The 21,657-nt window shown below is 38.7% G+C and overlaps 1 protein-coding gene and 1 long non-coding RNA gene across 4 annotated transcripts in view; one reads left to right on the forward strand and one right to left on the reverse strand.

Annotated features, from left to right (window-relative positions):
• The window catches only part of LGI1 (leucine rich glioma inactivated 1), a 38,860-nt gene that overhangs the window by 14,356 nt on the left and 2,847 nt on the right, over positions 1–21,657 (reverse strand). For all 3 annotated transcript variants that reach the window (XM_072806003.1, XM_072806002.1, XM_072806001.1), the window contains exons 3-4: positions 4,381–4,452; positions 4,212–4,283 (exon numbers count right to left, since the gene is read on the reverse strand). In XM_072806003.1, coding sequence (XP_072662104.1) covers positions 4,212–4,283; positions 4,381–4,452 — 144 coding nt within the window. The remainder of the gene's footprint in view (positions 1–4,211; positions 4,284–4,380; positions 4,453–21,657) is intronic.
• LOC140621114 (uncharacterized) lies at positions 1,791–21,649 on the forward strand. The gene is made up of 3 exons (XR_012020848.1): positions 1,791–2,700; positions 6,059–6,098; positions 20,552–21,649. It is a non-coding gene; the product is annotated as an uncharacterized lncRNA (long non-coding RNA).

The following is a 21,657-nucleotide window of genomic DNA, read 5'->3' on the forward strand; positions in this document are numbered from 1 at the left end:
TCACTGATTTTGCGGTGTTTCAAGTGCAGTTATTTTAATTTCATACAAAATGCTTAAAGTGGATTAAAACTGCAGCATTTGGAATCCTGATCCAGGACCAACAGAGGTTAGGCAGCAAGTGTTAGTTTATTCCTACATAATGGTATTTACTGCATACCAGGTTCTGTTCTAAGCATCTTGCATAGATTAACTCATTTGATCTTAGGGCAACCTTAGGAGCCAGGTACTCCTACGTACCTTATTATCTCCTGTCCCCGTTTTTACAGATTATTATCACTCCCATTTTACACATGAGAAATCTGAGGCACAGTGAAGCTAAGTGACCTGATATCCCACAGATATTCAGGCTTTGAACCTGGACAGTCCAGTGGCAGAGGTCACTGTCAGCCACTACACTGCACTGCCTCTTTATATGCATGTCATTGTGAAGGCTGAAATGAAGACATCCTACCTGACTGACTGGGGACACACAGGCATCCTGAGTTTGAGGACTACTGTATATATCTCTTGCACCCCCCACCCCCCAATGCTGAGAAATCAGCAGGTGCTCCACAACACATATAGATTGATGACAATTTTCCCCAAATATTTTTATACATGCATGCCAACAGTCCTGCCTCTACTGGGTCTTAGTCACAGTGATACATATGTGATACCAAAGGAAATCACTACTAAAAAGGCTCATGGGTGTTAACAGAAACCAATACATCATGTTTAGAGATTTTGGTCATCATTGGCCATAAGCTATTTTTAATGCATTTTCACTCTGATTTCATCAGAAAAATTCAAACCTTGTTGAAAAATATGAACTATTCAAACATTAAAGTTAAACACGTATAACATTGGGACAGTAACTCAGAATAAAGTAATAAGATAGAGGGTCCCAGGATTTGACTGGCATCGTAAGGACTGAAATGTAAGGAATTTTCCCTTTTCTGAAAGCTAGCTTGAGAGGGAAGGGGTATATATAGTAACTTTCAAGTTGTCTATAAATCTCTTTTTAGAAGTTAAGTCTCCTGAGATAGATGCATTTGAAAGTGAGATAAGTTTGTTGCTTCCTTAGGAACTAATGGAATTTGTAAAAATCCTCAGGTAGGTGCAATGTTAGGCCAGAGTGGGAACCAGTTGGATCTAAAAGTATATGTCTGAATACAATTATTTGCATTTGGAGTCTAAAAGCAAAGTTAGGGCCCCTGTCTTCAGGATCTTCTCCTTCTTCTCTAGTCATATTTGCTACTGAGACCATGTCTTGTGGAAGGATCCAGGCAGCTCAGTCAAAGCTTTCTGGTCCTGCTATGACTGACACAATGGAGAGGGCATGAGACATCCCATTAATGAACCCAAGAAACTTCTGCCTTTACTACTACTAGATGGGGAGCAGCTTAAATGCAGGGTACACCTTCATGTTCTCATCTGTCCACCAGGGGTAGTGTGCTAAGCACTATTTTGTAAGGTCACCAGGAAACTATCATGAGGTCAAGAATCTGAAAGAGCTTTGTAAACTTTTCCTCCAGTGTTTCCCTTTGATTGGGTAGAGTTGGTCTGAGGTGGAAGAAAGTGCATTTAAAGCCTAAAATCCTAAAAAGGAAACTAATGGCTCAAACAAATGTCAGATTTATTTATAGGTGGTAAATAATGGAAAATTAATTTGATGTAGTGAGCAGTCAGAGGGACATTTGAGTTTCAAATCCTCCCTACCCATCTCTCCTTGAAAGGAAGAAAGGAAAGGAAAAAAAAAAAAAAAAGAAGGAAGGGAGGGAAGAAGGGAGGGAGGAAGGAGGAAATACATCTTGAATAGCATAATTAGAAAGGAGAACATAACTTGGGGACAAAGGCACTCAGTGAGAAAATATTTGTTTGTCTAATTCCTCTTGTCAGACTGAGCTCCTCCAGGTTGAAACTGGATCTTATTCATCTTTGTGTGGCACTCCCTAGAGACTATTTAGGATGAACCATATGGCATTGCATTTTTGTAGATCAAAAACAGTCTAATACTGGCAATGCCATATGAGTCAACCTAACTGTTAGATAAAGAGACCTAAGGGTCATATTCACTCAATTAACTTTAACCTGTTCCCTCCTAACACTTTCTTCCCACCTCTAGCACCTGGTCAGAGGGTTAGACTTCCCTTTCACTGTCTGACCTTTTAGATTCATGCTTCTCTCTTTGAAGACTGACTTTGGTGTTCCCTTGAGCTTGAAAATGTCTGGATACTAAGCACATGCTATACTAGTGTCTCCTTGTGATAAAAGGCCTCATTATGACCCAAATTTCAATTCCCATTTCATTTGATGGACCTAATAGGCTCCAGTTAAACAAAATAGATATTTTTCATTAGGGTGTTACATAAATTTTTTTCATTCTCCCTTGCTCCCCATTGCTCCCCTCTTTCCTTCTGTTTTCTCTTCCCCTTCTTTCCTCCCTTTCTCCCTCTCTCCTTTAACTCTTTTGTCTATCCTTTTTTCCTCTCTTCCATCCTTTCTTCCTTCTTTCCTCTTTTTCTTCTGTGTCAGGTAATCCTTTACACTGGAGAGAAGATACACCTGAATGGACCAATGGGAACAGCAAGGCTTATATCCCGAGTTCCCAGAGAGGACACCTGGATTTTACATATTTCCTTCAGCACTTTATGATGCTGAGCATCACACAGAAGCTATGTTGAATGGGATTTATGTGAATTAAGCAGCTCTCAAGTTGAGGTGATGACTCCCATTTCCCCTTCCATATATTTGTTTCTGTTTTTTTTTTTTTAATTGTTTTCTAAACAATGGGGTTTGTCAGTGTTTGGCTCTCTGACAAAATGGCATAATGTTTATACCATACACAGCTATTTTTGCATTGTGTTACATCATTGACATGTAGCATAGCATAGCAAATATTTTTTATTATAATGACTTTTTATTGAGGACTTGAAGAGCCTAATGATTTGAGCATAATACATCTGCCCATGCAAATCCAAACAGCAGTTGAGACAAGTTTGGTGAGAGGAAGTGTAATGGCTATGTGGTCATACTAGAACGTAGGTTCAAAAGGCAAGTATTTTTGTCTGCCTTGTTCCCTGCTGCATTCTGAGGCTTAGAACAATTGTCAGTGAGGTATTATGAGGGACATGTAAAAGTTAACAGAATGACATCGGGATCTCCTGCATCTATGTCTTAATATTAATGAGACACATATTAGGCACTTGAAAAATAGTCTTGAATGAATGAGTAGCCCTTGCAGTTCAACTGTTGAATTGATGTTATAATCCCATAACTATTCAGCTCACTCGTCATATATCCCCTCCAGGTCTCTGTTTTCTCATTTCTAAAATGGGGATTATTGTGTCTATCTGGCAGGATTGTTGAGAGGATTAAATGAAAATCCAAGTAAAGCAAATTGACTGACCTAATAGTAGGCACTTAATAAATCTTAGTGCCTTTTCTTCCCATGCCCTCTAGCTTCCTTCAAAGTGTGTGTGTGTGTGTGTGTGTGTGTGTAGGAGGTGAGAGAGGCTAGGAGAAATAAGTTATTTGGTTCATGTTTTTCAGGGCTTCCCAGCCTCAGCACTATGCCATTTCAGGGTGCAGATTCCATTTTTGTGGGGGCTGTCTTGTATATTGCAGGGTTTTTAGGAGAGCATCGCTGTCCTCTACCCACCAGATATCAGTTACAGCACTGAGTTCTGACAACTAAACTTGTCTCTAGATATTGATGAATGTTCCCTAAGAGGCACAATTGTCTCCTGTTAAGAACAACTATTGTAGCTCTAGTCATTCATTGAATAATTAAATATTTAATTTATAAACAAATTGTTCAGATATTGTGTAAACATAGCTGGTGTTTATAGTATATGTATAAATGTATATAAAGTCAGGGCTTACACAGAAAAAGAAAAACAGCACATATCAAATTAAGGTATATAGTCAACCCATAATTACCCATGAAGGGAGTAATGATGTAGATGATAAAAAAGTTATTTCAGTCACACAACTTTCCTGCATTAGGTTGTTTTCCTAATTATGGTTGGATTAGGCTAATCATATCAATAGTAATCAATTTCCTGAACCCACACTGGCTGATGACTGGGAGATATATGGCACGTGTGCATGGGGATAAATCATTCTTAAATCTTCATGGGCTACCTATGAAGTGGGCATTTGAACCACAGATTATCAAACTGCATTGTCCCTTAGTACGCTTAAAAAGTAAGAGCAACATTCATACTTACAGGTGGATTAAAGACTTTAGTCCCCGGAAAGTATGCCTTGAAATGGACTTGATGTTGTTGTTTTCTATGAATCTGCAATGGGTTATAATATTTGTTGTCAGACGGCTGTAGGAAACTGAGAACACTTGTCCTGAATCATTATGTCAAAAAAAAAAGTTTCTTTACTTACAAATACTCTAGATGTGGAAGACCAATAAAAGCATCATCACTTATCACATCAAAGGAGTTCGATGTGAATAATCTGCCCAGAAAAAGTACACAATGAAAATGGTTAACCTGACAGGGAAATGAGTGAGAGTTGTATATGAAAAAATGACTGGGTATCTGCCTTTTACAGTGTTATTTATTTAGGTAATCTTTGCAGCTTTTTTTTTTTTTTACCCCCAATTATCTCCTCATCGAATACACATTGGGAGAGGCTTTATGTCCCATTTCTCACAGTGATGGATGTCACCTACCTTGGGTAACATTTTGAGATACAATTCGACAAGTATGACAGTCAAAGCAGCCAAAGCAACATTTTGCACATTTTCACAACAAAGACACTAACAGAATCTTTCCCTCTTGCACTAGAAACTACTGGAACATTGTATCTTCCAACAATGGTAACTCAGGGTGTTAAGCCTGGAAACCCTGGAAAAGTATCTCCATCAAAGCCTAGTTGTGCTTTGATATCTCATAGTAGATAAGCCATTGACACTGGCTCAATGAACATCAACTAACCTTAGAAAATAGAACAGGCTGAAGACGGGAAACAATGCAGCTTAGGAAAGGTCTTAGACCCATTTTATTACTAACTAGTTGAAAAGAACAGTTTCACTTGGACACATTTATTTGCAATTTCAAAATCCACAAGAATTTGTTTTGAAATTATTGATGAAAAGGAACATCAACTAGCAGTCCCAACGTCATGTTGAACAGTTTGGAAAAGTAGCCACTCTCTGAATGGGAGATTTAAAAGAGGTGATTGTAGGCCAAATAATACAGAGTTGGTTTTATTGTTTTGTTTTGTTTTGTTTTTTTAGAGTATTAATTTATGAAATTCATTAGATAAAATGTTGATACAAGCTAAAAATAAGATTGTAAATGTACTGATGACAAATTTATAGTGGATTCAAGTGATGTTCAGTCTACATCTTAAGGTTCTTGTGTGGGGAGCCTCTTATTCCACTTATAACTATTATCCAATATGTGACCATGGTCATGGATCAGACCAGATGTTTGACATAACTTGACAATTCATGTCTCATACATGCCGTTTAACTGCACTATGTAAAGTCCAATATTCTCTGTTAGTAACCTTTTTGACTTTTGAAGTCTAGGGATTAAAAATAATTGCTACTAACCACGTTGGTGACTTTGCCTCTCTGTGCTGATGAACTAAGGAGATTAAAACTAAGAGACCTCACTTTCTGAACATTTATGAATAACTTATTTGATATCTGGGATTTCTTCCAAATAAGGGGAGGAGAAAGCAGTGGGTTAGAGATGAATTGAGCATGATTGATAATCTTTGAAGGTAAAAGATGGATACATGGAAGTGAATTTTGCTATTATCTCTACTTTGATATACGCTTGACATTTTCCATAAAAATGAGGTAAAACACAAACCAAACAAATAAAATTAGATGATCTGTTCCATTTCTTCTTAAGCTATCAATTCTGGAGTGATGTTGGATTCTCTATCCCTCCTCCTCCATCATAGCTTTATACTCAAATCATTCACTAGGCTCTGAAATGTCAACATTAATGAGTAATGATACATATTAGATACTTGTAGCTATTAAAACAAATTCAAAGATTTATGATTTCAGTCCAACTTTGGCCACTGTTTCTTCTTACTACAGGGTTCGGGAAAGCAACAAGATTTCCCAGCTTTACTCCAAGGTAAGCTAACATCCAAAGCCTTCCTTAAGTTTCAGATTTTTGTTTCATTCTGTACAGGCAGTATCAGGGATGGAGAGAATAGAATAAGGCAAAATAGATACAGAGAAATACCTCCCGTGCTCACTGGTTCACAAGCTGCCTCATGGTTGGACCAGCGATTTCAAAACTGTATACCCAAGTTGCCAGAAGAAATAGCTTTCAGTACTAGTCCCCCTTATGTTGAAAGCAGATGCACAACAGAGCAGGAAATGGATATTAGTGGGCAGAACTTGCCCACACATGTCAGGGAAATAAAACAGAGAATTTCCACTAGAATTTGTATCTGCTTGTTCATTGCTTATCCCTAGCACCTGTGATACTGCCTGTCCCATAGTGGACACTGAACAAATATTTGTTAAACCAAAAGGAATTCACTTTACATTAAATTCTTGTCATTACTACATTACTAGATTGAATGTTCTTTATAGCAAGGGCTTACCCTTGTTTGCCTTTGTGTCCCCAGCCCTGAGCATAGTTCCTGGTTAAATAATGCTTGTTGAACCAGATTTCAAGGATCAAAATCTCTGGCTAAAGCTGAAACTACATGCAAAAATATGAATGAATCTCACAAACCTAAGTTGAGAGAAAGAAGCCAGAACACAATAAAGTATATCTTATATGATTTCATTTATATAAAGTAAAACAAAACAAAACAAAACAAAACAAAACAGTAAAACTCATCTATACTTGTTACCCTCAAGGGGTAGTGACTGGAAGGGAGCACAAAGGGAGGCTTTGGGGTAATGATTGTGCTCAGTTTCTTGACCTGGATGCTGGTTACAAAGGTGTTCACTTTATAAAAAATCATGGTGGTGGGGAGGAAGGATGACTAGACAGAGCCCAGAGGAATTTTAGGGCAGTGAAAATACTCTGTATGATACCATAATGATGGGTACATGTCATTAGACATTTGTCTAAACCTGTAGAATGCACAACACCAAGAGTTAACTTTAGTGTAAACTAGGGACCCTGGGCAATAATGTAGGTCATCGACTGTAAAGATGTCCCCACTCTGGTGGGGGATGTTGGTAATGGTGGAGGCTATGTACGTGGGAGGGTAGGGGGTATATGGGCCATCTCTGTGCCTTCTCCTCAATTTTGCTCTAAACCTAAAAATTGCTCTAAAAAAGTTGTCTTAAAAAATCATTGAGATAAACCCTTAGGATATGTGCACTTTTCATTATATATATTATATTTCAATAAAAAATTTCTTAATAAGAACTTTTAAAAAAATCCCTCTGGGTAAAGTAATAATGAATATTTTATTCTTTTGATTCTAAATTCAATTTTAGTTTCCTATGGACAAGGATTCTGTGGACAAAGATGTATAAAATTATACATACACGATAAAAATAGTTGAGCAGGGTATTTTATTGTCTTATGTGTACTTAAAAAGACTAAAAATCATATTCTATAAAGAGGGCAAAACAATGATCTTTGATTTTTAAGAACTTCTTGGAAGTATGTTTGATTTCAATACTACGATTTGTTATTGAGCCAAGAATCCCAGGGCTCCTGTTAAAAGGAAACTGTGCCACCCCCATACCATCTTTGCATACGACAGACCTGGAGAGGACCAAGGTTGGCCATGTTTCATAGCACATGACCTCTGTCCCTTTCCACAGGTTATTAGGGCAAGAAGGGCTCAGGTCTTCATCCAGAGGTGAATCCAGATCCTGAGGTGGGCAGTGAAAATACTCTGTATGATACCATAATGTAAAATACTCTGTAGGATACCATAATGTAAAATACTCTGTATGATACCATAAAGCTTTCCAAGGCCCAAATACCCTAGTTCAGAAAGGTGAGTCGGGCTATCTCTTCCTGGGGATTTGGGATCAGCAGAAATGGAACCAGCCAGCAGAGGAGCCAAAGGAGAAAGGATGCCTCAGGGTTGAGTTAGCTCCGTGGCAGGCAAAGCATGTGCAAGGCACACTCAAGAGAGAGCAGAATGTGGAAGAGGACTTGAAAAGGGAAGGGTATGTGAATGTTGGAGCAGGGGAGATGCCTAAGCCACTGCTTCTCAATCTTGGTTGCACTTGGAATGACCTGAGAAGCTTTAAAAATACTGATACCCAGTTCTAACCCTGAGGAGTTAAATTCTACATGTTGAGTGTGGCTTAGGCATGGGGATATTCAAAAGTTCCCCGGGTGACTCTTACATGCAGCCTGACTTTCCTTCTACGTCAGTTGCACAACCTTCCCTCCCCTTTACCTGTGGCAGCTGAGAAAGCAGTCTGCTTTTTGCAGCAAGTCTGGTTGAAGCAGTGGCTCTGGGATATAGAGGTGCTGTGGACTGTCCCGTCCCCAAAACTATATGCAGTAAGAGTCTGCAATAATGTGACTCAGATTTGACAACCATCTTCACAATAGCAGCATCATGGAAGGGTTGGTGGAGACCAATGTACTATATGAATGAACTTGTTATTCTGAGCCACAAATCAGAGATCTGAATCCCATAGCCTTGCCAAGCAATCATCCGGTGGATCTGTGCAGACAGTGTAGAGTTTGCCCTTTTTACCTTTGGTCCTGTGGGAACCTGTGAGGTCTCTGCCATTTCCACCAGGCATTTACCCCTAGCATTTTGGTGGAGGTGAACACAGGGATGTGCAATGACCTATCTGTACTTCAGCCCCAAAGGTGATGCACTTATATCTTTTAATTAGCACCCTCACAAATTCAGTAAGAAAAGGGACAATAGGAGGAATGAACTTTTTTTTCCCCTCTGCAACCAAGAGAGTATATGTTTCCTTACAAGAAGGAGATTTAGGAAGACTGTACATACCAACTGTTAATTCCAGGCAGGCAATAGTTCATTCTTTAAAGGATGGTTGTTGCCTTCATAATAGCCTATATTTCATGGGCTCCTGCTGGATTATTTTATTTGGTCTTTGGAAAAACTCTGTGAAAGTGGTAGAGGAGGTGTTAATATCTGCTTGATAGGAGGAAACTGAGGCTCAGAGGGCTGTTAACAGCTTTGCTTAAGGTCACGAGGCCCAAGAATCCTTGTCCAGTGCCCTATTGGCACACCCAAGACACCTTGTCCAATGCCCTATTGGCAAATCTCAGTATAGGATCACATTATAACTTAAGATCTACATTCTGGTAGACAATCTTAACAACACTGCTCAGCTCATAAGGATTTAAGAAATCTAATTAGATAATAATCCCCTTTTTAAAGGAACTAGATCAATTTAAGTAGTCTCAAAGTGACATAAGATCATTGAAACCTGTATTTTTTTTTCAAGTAAAGACTTTAAAAATTTTTAATGCACTTTGGTGTGTTTTGCACATGAATATGCTTATTATAGAAATTCTGCAAAAACACAGAAAGGCTTAAAGGAAAAGATAAAGATTGCATAATCATACTACCCAAAGATATTGATATGCATACACAATACATATATGAGATATACACATATATATTTATAAAATTGGGATAAAATTGTTATGTTTTTCTGTCTTTTTTATGTACTTATTTTTTCATGAAAAATTTCTCATGACAATTAATTTTCAATAATATAATTTTATTTTTTAAGGATTTTATTTATTTATTGATGAGAGATGCAGAGAGATGCAGAGAGGGGCAGAGACATAGGCAGAGGGAGCTCCTGTGCCACAGCTCCCCTGCGGGGAGCCTGATGTGGGACTCAAGCCCAGGACCCTGGGATCATGCCATGGGCCAAAGGCAGATGCTCAACCACTGAGCCACCCAGGTGCCCCTCGATAATATTATTTTAACAGATGATTAAGTTTTGTATAACTTTTTATTGTTGATTCCAATTTTTATTTTTATTTATTTTTTATTCCAATTTTTATTATTATAAACACTACTATAACCATTCTCATATACAAATACTTTTACCTATTTTATTACCACATCCTCATCAACATTTAGAATTACAAATTTTTTTAGAATTATAATTTTTGTTTCTTTTTCTACAAAATCATCTTTTGACCATTTTTGTTACTTTCTGAGCATTTTCTATATATTAAGAACATTACTGGTGCACCTTGGTGGCTCAGTGGTTGAGTGTCTGCCTTCGGCCCAGGACCCTGGGGTCCTGGGATCAAGTCCCACATCAGGCTGCCTGTGGGGAGCCTGCTTCTCCCTCTGCCTGTGTCTCTGCCTCTCTCTCTCTCCGTGACTATCATAAATAAATAAAAATTAAAAAAAAAAAACAAAACAGAACAGTACTTATTCCTTTCTTATCTTTATTTGATAGGGTTTTTCCTTATAAATTATGATTTGTCTTTTCATTCATGATTTTTAACATATAGAAGTTTTACATTTTTAACAAAATATTGTATTGTATATTCTTCCTTTGCTTTTATTCTTAAAAATGCTCTTTCCTGTATAAAGATCAATGAAATAGTACCTACAACTACCCCCTTAAAACTTTTTTTAAAACAATTGACTCCTTGATCCATTTGGGACTTACTTTGATGTTTAATGTGAGGTGAGATACTGCCTCGATTCTTTCCTAAATACTCAAATTTACTTAAAATCTTTTGTTGAATAATTGATGCTTTCCCCACTTATGAGTAATGCTTCCTTCAAATGTCTGCTATTTTATTGGGTTTTTCCAAGAATCAAATCTTGGATTTATTTATTATTCCTACTGCTTCCTAATTTATTATTTTATCTGATACTTATTTTCTTAGGATATTGAGTTTAGTGTTCAATTCATATATTTTTATTCTTTCTGATTTAAAATGAAAGTATTTAGAAATAAGACTTTACTCTCAAATAAGGCATCCAGTGAGTTTTGAAAGGTAATAATCTTTTTAAATTGTATATTTGATTTCCACAAGCATTTAGAATAATAGTCTTATAATTCCTGTCAATGATAGGTTGTTTTCTATTTTTGTTTTTGTTTTTAATTTTATTTATTTATTTGACATACAGAGAGGGGGAGAGAGAGAGAGAGAGAGAGAAAGAAAACACAAGCAGGGGGAGGGGTAGTGGGAGAGGGAGAAGCAGGCTTGCCGCTGAGCAAGGAGCCCAACATGGGGCTCAATCCCACAATCCTGAGATCATGACCTGAGTTGAAGGCAGATGCTTAACCAACTGAGCCACCCAGGTGCTCCAATGATAGTTTTTTTTTTTTTAAGCTTTCATTATTTTATTGTTAATATTGCATTGGGAACAGAGGATGATATTTGAAAAATATCTGCTCACCTCGAGCTCTACTCCCTCTTTCTGGTGACTACATCTAACTACCTAGATGGGTGGGTCACATGTCTTCACAAGCAATAAATTAACACCAAGGCCATGAAGTTGTTAGGAGCTTCCCAGTTGAACTGAAAAGCTAGGACCAGAGCATTTAGTTCAAAAGGAGCAAAGAAGTGGGCAACAACGTTAGTGTGGAGCTCAGAGTCCTGAGGGAAACTGAGGTGGCAACAGAGAAGTAAAGAAATGAGCAGATCAGAAAATGCAAATCTAGCTACAGTGGAAGGTCAAATTTCAGGTTGCCCAATGCCCAGCCAAGAAGCCAGAAATGGGAGTCCAAGAGCAAAAGGCCCATGTGTCAATGAGCCTGAGGCTGATGGGCTGCTGAAGTAGTTTCCTGCCCTGGTTCCTCACTTTTCCAGCAGTGAAGGGGGAATCAGGAAGCTTGGGTCTTAATTCCCATGAATTGGTTGTAGATCCTCTGTATGGCCTTAAGACATTTATCAAATGAGGGGGCTAAACAAGATGATTTTTTTTAGGTCGTTTCTAGCTTGAAATATGTATGAGTCTATGCTTGTAGCATTGTGGGCTTTATTCACGAAAGACTAAGCATGGGCTCTGCATGGGGAGCAGGTAGTGGTGTGAAGGCAGGTCTGCAGAGAGCTGAATGGCAGGAGTAACCCTACTGAGAAAATCTCCCCTTGTCTCAAACCAGACTGCTCATCTTGTCATGTGCCAGGGATCTCTAGCTCTAATGACACTTCTACATACTTCCTCTAGTCACCTGTGACATCTCAATCATCATCAGAATTGTCATTGACCCATGAGTGGTCTGCATGGTGTCTTTTAGCCCAGAGCAGATTCTCTTGGCTATGGAGGGGAGATGATTTAGGGGAATCTCCCATACACTCTCCTCTCAGTGAGGACTACTCTGGATGAAGAAGAAAAGAGTGGGCAGCCCATACTTGTTTGCTTGTTTGGCACTTGGAGATGGCATTGATCAGATATAGAATGGAGAATCTGGTTTCTAAGTTTGTAACTGGCACTTACTATGTACATGGTACATAAAGTAGGTGAATCTGTTTCATCATCTGTCAAGATAGGAATTATGATAGCAACAAGACTTCCTGGGAGATTCTAAGAATTACATGAGATAATGTATATGAACATATCCCCAATGCTTCTGCCAAAGACTATCTAAGTAAAGAGCATAGACATAAAACATCAGAGCTGGAATAGCCATTAGATATAGTGAAGAACCTTAGTTTTACTGCTAGGGAAATTGAGATCTAGTGAGATTGTCATCTGTCCCAGAGAATTGTTATGGGCATTGTAGAGGGAATTAGGCAGCCATGGGTAGTGTGTAAAAACACAAAACTGCACAAATGCAGGCAAATATGTGATGTATATATGCATATACAGGTAAATAAGAGATCAAGCCATATAGGCCATGGGCTGCTAGATGAGCTAGTTAGGGGAACAGTGGGAGGGGTTTGACAACTTGTTTAGAGCTTACTGTGCTGAAATGAGTCAGCCCCTTTAGATATTAATATTCTCCTTTATCTAAAAGACTAGGGCTGGTTGAATGATAATTAATAATAGGCTGATGATTCACCTTAGTTAAATGCACAATTCTAAGGGTATGTGCCATGTGAATAATTTACATTTGCATATTTAAAAATATGCTTTTAAGATAGGAAAGCATTAAAATGGGAAGCATCACACGTGAGCACATTATGTCAGTTTTTGTTTTGTGGAGTTTTTTTGGCCTCTCATCTTTGAAAAACATTTTCAATGAAATTCAGCTGATCCTTAAGCACACTACCACCGAAATAGGAAAGTAGGAAATAACCCTACTTTAGCTTCACATAAATCTGGTGGGGGGTGAGGGGCAATCCAGAGAGACATAGTTCAATTCCTCTTTTTACAGGTGAGGAAACTGAGGTCTGCAGAAGTTAAGTGATTTACCCAAGGTCACATACATCTTTTATCAACAGCAGGCCAGGATTAGAATGTAGGTTTTAAATTTGCAGGGATCCCCTTGGGAGTATTCTTGGCATGCATACTAGCAAAGATCGGAGCATGGATCTATCTCTTTGCTTTTATAGTCTATTAACTCTTACACCAGGACAGTCAAACTTTCTAGGAGTTGGCATAACTAGTCTAGGAATTGGTATAACTAGTCAACAGCCCACCCTTCTGATGTTGTTTATAAATTCAGTCTGTATCGCTCTGGTCCTGAAGCACCAAGGAGAAGGGACTTAAATTTTATGGAATGCCTACACTGTGCCCAGTCTCATCTTCAGCAGTTTGCCATCTATGAACTCATTTTAATCTTAAAATAAACACTGTAATTTAGGTTTCATATTCTCTTAAAATATGAAGAAAATCAAGGTGAGAGAGGCAAAGTAATTTGAAACTTGAAATTGGCAAAGCTAGGATTCTGTGCTTTGACTGGTAATGGTCATGGGCTTTCAAAAAAGAAGGCCATGCTGCTTCTTTTTTGTCCCATCAGATTTGCCCAGTGTTTGCCGCAAATCTAGAACAGCCTTGCCGGATAGTTCCCAGAGTATATTCCCTGGAATTCAAGGCTTTCATAGGGTTGAGAGGTTTTACATGAACAAAAAACAGATAAATCTGGGGAAAGTACATAAGTAAAGATAAGTAAGGTTTTAAATTACATTAATCTTTTTATCCTTAAATAAATTGAGACTCTTCAAAAGGGTATGAAACACGCAGTTTCCCAATCTTATTGATCATGGGACCCTTTTTCATTGAGCTTTATGTAAACTGAATATGAACCATGGAACATACCAGGTAAATGCTGGATTAGGCATTTGGGAAATGGCTGTGAGGGAACATGCTCCAAACAAAAATAGTGAGAGTGTAAATGTAAGCTCAGGGGCATTTTTCCTGTTGAATATGCTGCAAGTGGTAATCTACTTCCTTAGAAAGAAGGAGCATCCACTGGGAGGTCCTCAAAGAAGCTATGTGTGCCAAGCTGCTTGACTAGGTAGACAGTGTGAGAGGGAGGCATGCTCCCAGATATCACACTCACACTAACAAAATTGAATTAACTCCTTATATGGAGATAGATATTTTAGTGTATCCTTTAAGATGGAATTCTTTGTACCTGCCTAAGCACTGCTGGCAAGCTTTTCTAGAAGAGGTGAGGTATAAATAATTAAGCTAATAAATAATATGAGTACCAAAGGCATAGATTCCCAATATCCTATGAGATGTTAAGAAAAGTGAAATGACATAAAATAATTCCAGAGGTTTTTTTTAAGCCAAAGTGCTTTGTGAGTAGCCAAGGTAGGGATAAAATGTGCAGTTTCTCAAATTTTTTTGGAGCACAGACCCGTTTCTTTCAGGATAACTGTTCCACAGGACACAAATTTAGAAAACATTGGTCTGAGGCATAACATTAAAGTATATAAGTCCTTTTTTGCTTGCTATTTTCCTCTCTCTCTCTTTTTTTTTTTTTTTCAAGCAAGGAGACCAGAGCTTACACATACAAATTAGAGTTGAATCCTAGGGAAACGAGATGTTCTTGCCAGTAATGCTACCACTCTTTCAAAGGGCTTTTGAAACTCCTTCTCATTAATTGTCTCCAGGAATCAGGACACATTCCCCTGAATACCCTCATTAATGGCAAAGGCTGTCCCTTTGAGAGGGGGTTGGATTTTGGGAACGGAACTATGCAAAGTCAAGCCCTGTGATTCATGTTCAAGAGGAAGTAGATAGAAGTAGTTAGAAGTGAGGATGTGGGGTTAAGCCCCAGATGTGCCACTTAGGAGGAGTGTGTCATTGAGGAGATTACCTAAAACTCTTCTATGACTCTGTGTTTCATCTGTGGGATGGAAGTAATTATACACCCTCATAGGGTTACTGTGATGATGAAGTAAAAAATGAGATCTATAAAGTGCTTAGTATCAGGCAATACAAAAATGACAAACGCCTCCTAACAAAACTGCCTGGTTTTATTGCATGGTTTGTAAACTGGCAGTGAAGACAGTTCTCAGAGAAGGATCTAGAAATGTTTAGCTATGGAAGCATAGTTAGGAGGAATCCATGACCTACCACAGGAGTTCTATATTGACTCCAGAGTTATTTGTACATATAAACTCTAGTCTGTTTACTTTTTTTTTTTTAAGGACTTATTGCTCTTTAATCACATTTTACATAGGCAAACACCTGCCATCTTGCCATGTAAATGGGCACAACAATTTCTTTCCAGTCCCTGCCCTTGGAAGGGATAATGAAATACTGTTTTATCATCATCCACCATGAGGAGGTCTTGGTAAATCCCAAGGGTTCTATTTGGAAAATTGAGAATCACATTATTATTTTAATAATGACTTTATGATAGCCAATTCCATATTATGAGGCTCTTTCATCTAATAATCCTATTTACTGGTTTGTTAAAATTGATCTAATAAATTCTATTTCTTTAACAAGACCACTTTCTATATTATATTAATTTAAAGTAACTCTATCTGTAGAATAGAATAGAATAGAATAGAATAGAATAGAATAGAATAGAACCTTTTTAAGCCAGGAAGACACCTTAGTTAATTAAATATATCCATCTCAAAATGTCAACTTGTTTTGTTTGGTTTTTATCCTTTTTAAGATCTGCTTCCAGATTTTTGCCTTCTCCTAAAAATTAGGAAAATATGGCTCCATATTCATGTACCATATTCTTATCAGCAATAACCAGCTGGAGCTGAGGATGTCATTTTTAGGCAAAGTATGTCTTCTCTGATTTACCTCAGTCACTACCACTGCCTATTGTCTTATATCCCACTGCTTCTTTTATTACCCTGTTACCCAACCCCTATTGGCATTTGAGTTTGAAAACCATAAATTAACTATCTCTGGTATTTTATACATATACAATCTGAGGCCCAGGGATATTTTGTGACCAACCCAAGTTCAGAAAGCCCATTAGTGGTTGAAATGGATTTGAAACTCATGTCTTCTAGTTCAGACCTCTTTTCATCCTACCACAGAACCACTCATCTGAAGACTGGTCAGTGCTAACAATTTTGAACAAAATCATGTTTTACAAAATGTGGTACCAGTTGTTTTTTCATGAGGAAGAAGTGAGAGGATTCTGCTTCTTCTCAGTCTTCTACCCCAGAAAGGTAAATGGTTCATGTTTTCTGTGAGAAGTATTTCAAGGAAAGATTTCTTATCAGGTTCTGATGGAGACCTATGGGTAGAACCACAACATTTTGAATCTAGGATCATAAGCATACCCAGCCCATACAATCAGATGCTAATCAGATATTGTGGTCGGTCAAATTAAACTGATTTTCAAAAACTGTAATAAAAACTAACGTTTATTATTGAGTTACAGGAACTGTGCCAAGCACTTTATATTTACTACTTCGTTTAATCCTTACTGTAATCCTGTGCAATAGGTACCATGGTTGTTCCCCATTTTTCAGATGCAGATAATGAGGCTTGATTCAACTTGCCTCAAATCATAGAACTACTAAGCAGCAGAGTGGTGATTGAGCCCATGTTTATTTGACCACAAAACCTGTGTCCTTTGCTATTTGCCACATTGCCAGCTCTCCAGGGTTAGCCATTTTCATATCACAGCTGTCAACATAAAGCCCCTGTAATCATTTCGTAGCCTATATCTCAACAGTTGGCAAAAGTCCTATCATCACCAATCAACTGAATATCATTTCAGACAAAATGAGAAAGTCTATCAAGACTACATTATGATAAAAAATGTAAAAAGAGACTACCTTATGATCCATTCAAATGCAGGCAATTATAATTTACCTTTTGAGGGATCACTGGCAGCTTGGAGCTGCCGTATCAGGGCAGGGAGGGAGACAGAGATGATAGTCATCTTTGTGTCCCTCACAAAGCCCAATGCTATGCCCATTGCACAGTAGAGTCCCAAAATGTTTTTACTGAAATGGGAGTCTTTTGCTCCTTTCATTTTGTTACTGCTTGCCACACTACGATGAATACCTACTTTTAGCTAAGCAAATATAAATAAGTCTAAAATGAAATTACCTTTCGGTTAGTGATTTTTTTTTTCATCTTAATACTGCTTACCCAACATTTCCCTTTGGATGTCTTGTCAGACTGAATAAAGGGGAATTTTACCCTTCACACACTTGATGCTCGTCAACCTCCAGAGTCAATAGAGAACCTGGGAGGCAAATATGATTTTTTTTTCAAATATTATTTTTTTATATGTCAAAGGCCAAAGGAAGTCCAAGCGGATAGAAGGGTGTTAGGCAAAGGGTCTAAGTAACGCTTTGGATGCTTTGCCTTTTTTTTTTTTTTTTTTAAGATTTTATTTATTTATTTATGAGAGATAGAGAGAGAGAGAGAGAGAGAGAGGCAGAGACACAGGCAGAGGGAGAAGCAGGCTCCATGCAGGAAGCCCGACGTGGGACTCCAGGATCAGGCCCTGGGCTGAAGGTGGTGCTAAACCGCTGAGCCACCCGGGCTGCCCTATGCTTTGCCTTTTTAATTCTGGTACACTAGAAATCTCTGTTGAAGAAGTTTGACATCATAGCACCATGATTTTTTCCTTTTTTTTTTTTTGAAAGTATAATTTATGTGTACAAGCAATACACATGATACATAAGAGGGGATTGGGACAGCCCAGAAATGGGTGTGAAGAGATGAGGGAAAAGGCAGTAAGAGCGTGAAGAGGCACTGAAGAAGAGGGAGGTGTTTGCCATGCAAACTGCCATTTTTCCCTGGTCTCTCCTGGGGAAGAGGATGTGCCCGTGTCTCTCAGTCTGCCCTCTACTATTTTGTTCTGGTCCCAAAGGCAAGGTAGTTGCCTGACTAGACTCTGCCTGACCCATTCAAATTCAGTTTGAAATTCAGGCCTTCAGGAGGGAGGGTCCGAGTCCTCCAGGAACTGGAGCCTTAGACCTGGGGGCTCCCCCCATGATGCCCTGTTGTGTCCTGTCTCACACTTTCTAGGTTACCTGGGTCCCTAGGACAGATTGGGGAGCTTCTCTTTGGTTTGAGGGAGTACCACCCAACCACGACTCTCTTTGTTGGGTTAGTCCTTCGTTCCTAGGGAAGGAAGATGATTCCCAACATAAATGCCAGTATGCAGGAGGTAGCTGAGTCGGTGAACAATATGTTTATTTTGAGACTGAACAGACTCTTTTCGCATTTTTTTTTTGGTTTAGTTCACTTTATAGACCTCCACGCAGTTAGTTCATGTGAAATCTGATAGGGTACACCAAACGTTAAAAAGAATGTGATTATCTACTGATAGAAAAGCAAGACTCTTTAATATAAAATTTGTGAAACTATGGATTGAATTCAACAAATATATGCTAGTCTAGGCTTGCAACATCCCAGCTCTTTTCTAGGACCTTGGCTATTGGTAACCCTCCATTGACGTCCAGAGACATGGGGCAGATAGAAACACAAATAGCTCTAGTGACAGGAAGAATTAGAGATATCTAAAAAGTCTATAGAGTTTGAAAGAACAGAGGTCAGGGAATAAGGTACTTCAGTTTGTTATGGCTAGGGTTTAGGGAGTGTTTGTGTGTACATGGGTGTGTGTGTGTTTGTGCATGGTGTCAATATTATGAGAGATGACCCCGGTCAAATAAGCAAATTCTTTTAATACCAACTCAGGCATTCAGACTTTTTCTGTTTCTGGGGAATCACTAAAAATTTCCAAGCACAAGAGTGACATGATGAGATCTGTGTTTTAGGAAGGTAACACTAATGGAGATAGGTATGATGGGCACCCAATACAGAAGTTCCCACAGCAGCCCATGAATCACTGATTGCAGCTTCAATTAGGGCCATGGCCTTGGGGTGAAGATGAGGTGGCAGGTTCTCATCCTGTTTGAGAGAGGATTTGTCTGGTTGCAAGTGGACAGTGAAGGAGAAGTGGCTGGTAACTCCCATTTCTTGCTTGAATAATTGAGAAGATGAAATACACTTTCAGAGAAAACATTGGTTGTATAGGGTTAATTTGCAGTCACAACAATTAAGTAATTAAAAAGTTTAAAAATCAGAGCTAGGGGTCATTAAGCAAATTTTAGACAAAACAATCTAGTTGCTGACTGAAATCTTTACTCCTTGTTCTATTGTAGGGGGCATTAGCTGGCCACAAACCAAAACATGCTCACCCATAATCAGCTAATAATTCCTCTAGCAGCCCTCTTAGCTTTTAGGTCTGGCTTGAGTAGTCATTAAAGAGTGCTGCATTTTTCTTATGCTTGTAATATGAGGAGGAATTTGAGAAAGGGGTTGATCACTGGAAAGGTGAGATAGGCCATGGATATTTTTTTCCTGGACAAATAATATTTTGAGGGACTACATGGTAAAACCTTCATAAAGATGAACTCATTATCTTGTTCATGGTATTTGCTTTTTCCTTTTTTAATTTTTTACTTCTTATGAACTATGTACTTGTGTCTTGATTGTGGATTATTAAATAGTGATTTTTTTTCCCCCAGAAGGATCAATTCTATTGCTTCAAACAAAACCAAATATTACTGGATTAAAGAGAATTTTCTTCTGACCACACTGAGTTCTTATATACATGGAATTTTTTTTTTGAGCACTATACAAAAATCAACCCTGTAATTTGTTCCCTGCAAATAGAACTCTTGCAAGAGTCAGAGGGATTTCGTTTATTAAAAATTTTATGAACAAATGGCAATGTGGCCACATTTTATACTATTCAGTTAGAATTTTACTTCTGCAAAGAGCTTTTATCATTGGGGATTTCAGTCTGTAGTTGAGAAGAACAGGGTTTTAATGTGTGAAAACACATTTCTGTAAATTGCATTCACTACAAGCATAGTTCCCCACTGCTAAAAGCAAACCCAAATGAATAATCATTCTCATTGGTTATGTTTCACACCTGGCTCTATGGAAAACATGAATGAAATTGCATTTGCTCGGGCAAAGTTTTGTTATTGTGGCTGCTTAAAACAAGAAATAAGATATTTTTAAAACATTTTGTACAGCTAGGGACACCTGGGTGGCTCAGCGGTTGAGCGTCTGCCTTCAGCTCAGGGTAGGATCCCGGAGTTCCAAGATCAAGTCCCACATCGGGCTCCCTGCAGGGAGCCTACTCCTCCCTCTGCCTGTGTCTCTGCCTTCTCTCTGTGTGTCTCTCATGAATAAATAAATAAAATCTTTAAAAAAGTTTTTTGTACAACTAATTTGATGAATTTTTACTAGATAATTCTTTTTCTTCCTCTCCTCTCTACAGAGTGTGGGCTTTTGTTCTTTTTGCTCTCTGACACACGTCAGCCACGGCCTACCAGGATCTTTTCTCCCAAAACACTGAATGTAACTTAAGGAGGCACTGCGCCTGTTTTCCTCAGTACCCCAGGCTGACATTTCAAAAAGTACTTCTCATCATGCTTCTGCAGAAGGTCTGAAAAAGCATTTGGGGCCTTAACAAAATCATCAGATTGTCAGCATGGATGGTGGGAATGGGTCATTTCTTTTCCCTTTCCAACAACAGAGCAAGAAACCAACTGCCTTTGCACATCAAACAAGCAGAATCAAGTCTGAAGTTCATCTCTTCACAGGATTTGACAGGTCAGTTTGGTAATCCATGGTCACAAATGCTATTAGAATTCATTGCAAACCACAAGAAATGGCTGGTGTGATCCAGGCCTCATCTCACGGCAAAAGTCAGGCAAAGGCAAATTCAGACCCCTTCGTCTTCATGTGCCAGGGGGTGGGGGTTGGCAACCCATGTGGGGTTTTCAGGGCATTGGATGGCCCTGCCCCACAGAAGAACTCTTTTCGTCTGTGAACCATCTATTCCCATCAATGTTATGATTATGGCACAATTCATGTTTGGAGTCTTATGATTTATTTCCTTCTCAGTGAAAATGAGCTTATTAGACCCTCTCCTCAGGAGAAGGAGGAAGCAAAGACCATTGGGCAGGAAGAATGGGAAACAAAATCATTAGGAAACAAGGTGCTGAGATCGGAGACAAACTTTGACACCTGACACTTTTGCATAAGATCTGCCCCGGCACAAATCTGCATGTTGAGGTTAGCCAATGTGAGTTAAGCAAGGACAAACAGGGCAAGAATTACTCGCCCTTTTGTTATTTCTGAAACCTGAACTGCTTTTAGAAATAAAGGCTGGAATGTTCCATAGGAACTCAGAGCATGGGACACAGGGGCATGGCACACACTCCGTGTGGGCTATTTAAAACCAGTTCCTTGGCTTCCCTCTGTGATTCTAAATACGTGTAATCACATTACCCCGCAGCAGCCGGTAACTATTCCTATACCACTGTCCAGCATCTGCGCTTGTGAGACTGGTCCATCACTGTAAAAAAAAAAAAAAAAACA

Source organism: Canis lupus, chromosome 29 (genome assembly GCF_048164855.1).
Source record: "Canis lupus baileyi chromosome 29, mCanLup2.hap1, whole genome shotgun sequence".
Taxonomy (NCBI): Eukaryota; Metazoa; Chordata; class Mammalia; order Carnivora; family Canidae; genus Canis; species Canis lupus.